The sequence below is a fragment of the Vigna umbellata genome, chromosome 5, assembly GCF_029865625.1.
Source record: "Vigna umbellata cultivar VRB3 chromosome 5, Vumbellata_1.0, whole genome shotgun sequence".
NCBI lineage: Eukaryota > Viridiplantae > Streptophyta > Magnoliopsida > Fabales > Fabaceae > Vigna > Vigna umbellata.
In genome coordinates this window covers 44,797,128-44,801,393 of record NC_142169.1, presented here as the reverse complement: position 1 = coordinate 44,801,393, position 4,266 = coordinate 44,797,128, and the positions used below count along the sequence as shown (strand labels likewise).

The window sequence follows — 4,266 nt, the reverse complement described above, 5'->3', positions numbered from 1 at the left end:
CAAAATTGTCCATTTCTATCACATAGATGTACTACTGCTTTGAAACATCTTTGCTCCAACCATACATGTGTTTGAATTTATCATAAGTGTTTTGAAAAGCTTTTTCACAAAAAACATGGTTTACAGACTTCAAGAGGAAGATGAAACACATTCATATGAGCCAAACTCAAAGTCAAAGGAGAGAAAAGATAATAAAGGAAAATAGAGGAGGAAGAAGGAGAACTCATATAATTAATTAACCATTCCAAACACATGTACTTGTTCTTTACTACACATGAGGAAAATTCTCTCACATGGATTCAAACCAAACGTAGGTCACATCTTTTGGTTGATTCATGCAAACACCAGTACCAAGTATAAGACAATATAAGAAAAAGGGAAAAATTGAGGAGAGAAGAAAGCTATGGTCCAATCTAATTCATAGAAAAAGCCAAGCCAAGCAATTACAAAAGCTACGATATATTCACATACTAATTTAGTTGCTACATCAAAATTGCATATCTCATGCTGTCATTTACCATAAGATGATTCATTTCAGAAATCTGAACAAATTCACCAGAAACCCAAACCCCATCCGACCCATTTGCTTCAGGATGAGACACACATGAGAGAATTGATATGGGAGCATGAAGAATGCCATGTATAAGAGAGATTCCACTCCAACCATGCTCCCTTCTTCCTCCGTTTGCAGCAGCCTCAAACATGTTCTCATCAGCCACCCTCGATGAACTCTTCTTTGTGTTTTGCAGTTTCCTAGTCACCACACTCAGAAGACGCCACATAGTAAGTTTCTCACTTTCTCAGCTAGAAGAAGGAATAATAAACAGACCTAAATCAAAGCTTCTTTTTGTGTTGTTGAATGAGGGAAATGAAGGAGTTGAAGGGGCAATTACTCTTTGTGAAGCAAAGGTTTTGATATAATGGTAATTTGGTGGTGTTCTTGGTAGTGCTTGTGGTTATCACAAAAGGTTTATGGGTTCCTTTTGGTTTTAAAGAGGCCAACTATCACTACCATTTTCATTTCCCATTAATGAAAAATGGACCCTATCAAACCCAACTTGCCGACAAAGCTGCCCAACTGTACAAAAAAGTGTGATCTTTACTTTTGAATTTGGTTTTACTTTTGTTTGAGTTATACTTGTACATTTGTTACCCAATGTAAACAAACACATGGTTTTCCCACAAACACATGGAGGGCGGAATTTTTAAGGTATTACAATTCATTTGGGTAATACCAAGTTGAAGGAAGGGTGTTGGAAACTAAAGACAAAACTTATTATGGCCAATCATTGGATCAGTAAAATCATCATAGAATCATCACAGCCGTTTGATGAATCAAACACATTGCATCCAAAAGTGAAATTAATCAATTTTGATACTTTGGTTCTTCTTTTTTTTAACCTATGGTTGTGGACTCGTTATTCTTCTTTTTTACTTTTCTAAATTTATTTATACTTGTAGGATTGCTACTAATTGTGAAATAGTAATTAAGTTTTTATGCAATAATTATAATTCTTTATTTGATCCATTGAATAAGTTTTTTAATAGAGTAATAAACTGTTGGTTCAAATGAAACCTAAACTTGATAAGAAAAAAGATTAGCCCTATGATAATTAAAAACATTAATGATACTTTTAAAACATAAAAATATCCATTAGATAAAAGCTTTGTGCTATAATACCTCTCTGATGATGAAGCTGACACTAAAGTTTAGGTTCCTCCAAATCGTGGAAGGTTGAATGGGAGAATCAATACCTGTACCAAAATGCGATAGAGACATATGTGGTGTTATATGAAGTAGTACTATTGCTCCACTATAAACAACCCCAAACCATCTAATTGTGGAAAACAAAAATGTTAGCAAAATATTGAATGCGACAAAATACTCATGGAGGACAAAAATACATACCTTACTAGTGTCTACTTAAATATATTCACTAACGAACAAGTCTTTCACAAAATTGATATCGTACTATTTTCTTTACTCAAATATTTTAATTAAGAAAATAGAAGTGACAAAAAGGTTAATATATTCCATCATTCACTAGTACAGTAAGAGAAAACGACAGCGGTTATTTTTGTTTATACGCAGCGGCTCCACAACTGAAGCATATACAGGCGAGGTAAAAAAAGGTAAGCTTTTTGCCTCGGTTCTGAACCGAGGCAAAAAGATGTGTGCTTGTGCCTCAGTTCAAATCCAACCGAGGCAGTAGAGGGGTGTGTGCTTATGCCTCGGTTCAAATCCAACCGAGGCAGTAGAGTGATTTTTTCTTTTTCACTACATGTTCAGTTGTGATATTGCAAGCTCCAAGCAAAACCGCCCAAATCGAATGATGACTACATGCAAATAGAACATTCCCAAAACTGATCCCATCCGACCTCACCCCCTCCTTCACCCCTCTCCATGTAATTAAAATGTACGCTCTATTTTATGTTGTGCATTAGCTTTAGCACTAAATGCAAATGAGGGTCACAAAGTCTTTAAAACTCAAACCGTTAACCATCTTGAGCAGCCTCTGCAAACAAGCACAAAGTCCATCAACAATGGGAAAACAGGTGATGGGAAAAGAAAGTACAAAAACCACGAAACAAATAAGAATAAATATTTGGGCCATGAAGCGAAAAAAGTGAGCACCTGAGAAAGGGGATTCATGGCAAAACTCAGGGTAGATAAGAACTCATTCGCCGAAATAATTCCCTTGACAGTAATAAAGGGACAATAAGAGAGAGAAAGAATCACTAGTTTTGGGATTCAAACCAAAATCTGCAGAACCATCTATTATTACTCACTTAACCGCTAGACTGGACTACAGAATAGCAAACATCAAATGATATTTTCACTGCAACCCACAATGTCCACCGCTCCATCCTGCAATGAATCAGAAACCCAAAAAATCAACCCCCAAAACGAAATCAAACTCTAAATCACTACAAGAACAAGAAACCACAGAATCAATCAAACAAAAAACACAATCGAAATCAGAGAACAATAATCCAATTTAAAAGGGGGTAAGAGAATGAGAGGTATACTCAGAGCAACTACTAATCAATCTCTGAATGTCATTGCCAACAGAAATGTCAGAATCGGCCAATTTTGCCTCCTCGAGCTTCTCAATCTCCTTCAACCACAGTCCAACGTGTAGCCTCTGCTTCTTCAGTCGATAATCCTTCTTCATATTCTTCACGCTGTAAAGCGCGCCATTTTCTTCCCTCTTCTCCTTCTCCTTCAATCCTCTTTGTCGCTCGTTCCAATTCTCGTTCATCTCCGCCAAGAACGCTTTCGCCTCCTCGTCGGCCTCGGCCACGGCGTCAATCGCCGCTACAGGGGAGGAAGAGGAGGAAGGGAAGTTGACATCGCTTTCCCATGGAGCTCGCATCTTCCGTGTTAAGTCTTCCGGCAGCCACGCTGTTTCCCAAGCCTCGTTCCCGAGAAGAGGAACGAAGCCTCCCTCTTGACAACGCAAAAGAGAAAACCCTATTTGGCTTGCGTGAGACCCTTGGTGCTGCCCAAAGTTGGGTCTCTCTGTGAGAAAAGAATCAAGACGAAGAAGGAGAAAAGAAATCTTGCTCCCTTGCACAACGCGGATCCAACGCTGTGTCGAATAGAGAAGAGGAAGAGGATGAAAAAAATTTAAAAAAAACTATTTGTGTTGTGGAGGAAAAAGAAAGCTCGTGGAGGAAGACGACGCCTGTTCGCTCAAGGAGAAAGAAAAAGCATTGGTCGCGTCATAAGATTTTTTTGGTAGGTGATGAGTCAATATTTTATTGATTTCACTTAGTTTATTGAACCAGATTTAATCAGGGAATTGTGCTTAAATGTCCGGTATTTTTCCATTTTTGCTAATTGTGCTTAATTTGACCAAAAATTCTTATTTTAATTAATTTTAATTATTTGAGATAATTATTTTCATTATTAATTGTAGGAAAATTGTTGGATAATATTTGGGACATTTTGGAGGTCAAAAGAAAATGTGACATCAATTTTGTTTAAACTAAAAAGAGAGAGAGGTGTGGGTTTCAATTTTTTTGATGCACATGGGAGTGGTGTATGCATTGGAGAAAGGGTGTGACACACAGCAACTTTGGAGTCCAACAACAACAGCACACAGGTTTGGCTTCCAGTACATTTAACCACGTGAAGCAAGGCATCCAACAAGGCATGAAGAGGTGTTGCACGTCTAGTAAAAAGAAGTGGCATCCTGCGGGAAGTCTGCACGCGTCCAGAATTGGCAGCACACTCCATGAGAAAGCTTGGACAACAGCTTG

At 37.9% G+C, this 4,266-nt stretch overlaps 1 protein-coding gene across 1 annotated transcript; it reads right to left on the bottom strand.

Moving 5' to 3' along the window:
- Positions 1–202: 202 nt before the first annotated feature.
- On the bottom strand, positions 203–966 carry LOC124824793 (uncharacterized). The gene has a single exon (XM_047297294.2). The coding sequence runs from the start codon at positions 780–782 to the stop codon at positions 483–485; it is 300 nt and encodes a 99-aa protein (XP_047153250.1). The 5' UTR covers positions 783–966; the 3' UTR covers positions 203–482.
- Positions 967–4,266: the final 3,300 nt, after the last annotated feature.

Coding starts and splice junctions, on each gene's coding strand:
- LOC124824793 (XM_047297294.2), bottom strand. CDS start 782: ATGTGGCGTCTTCTGAGTGTGGTGACTAGGAAACTGCAAAACACAAAG.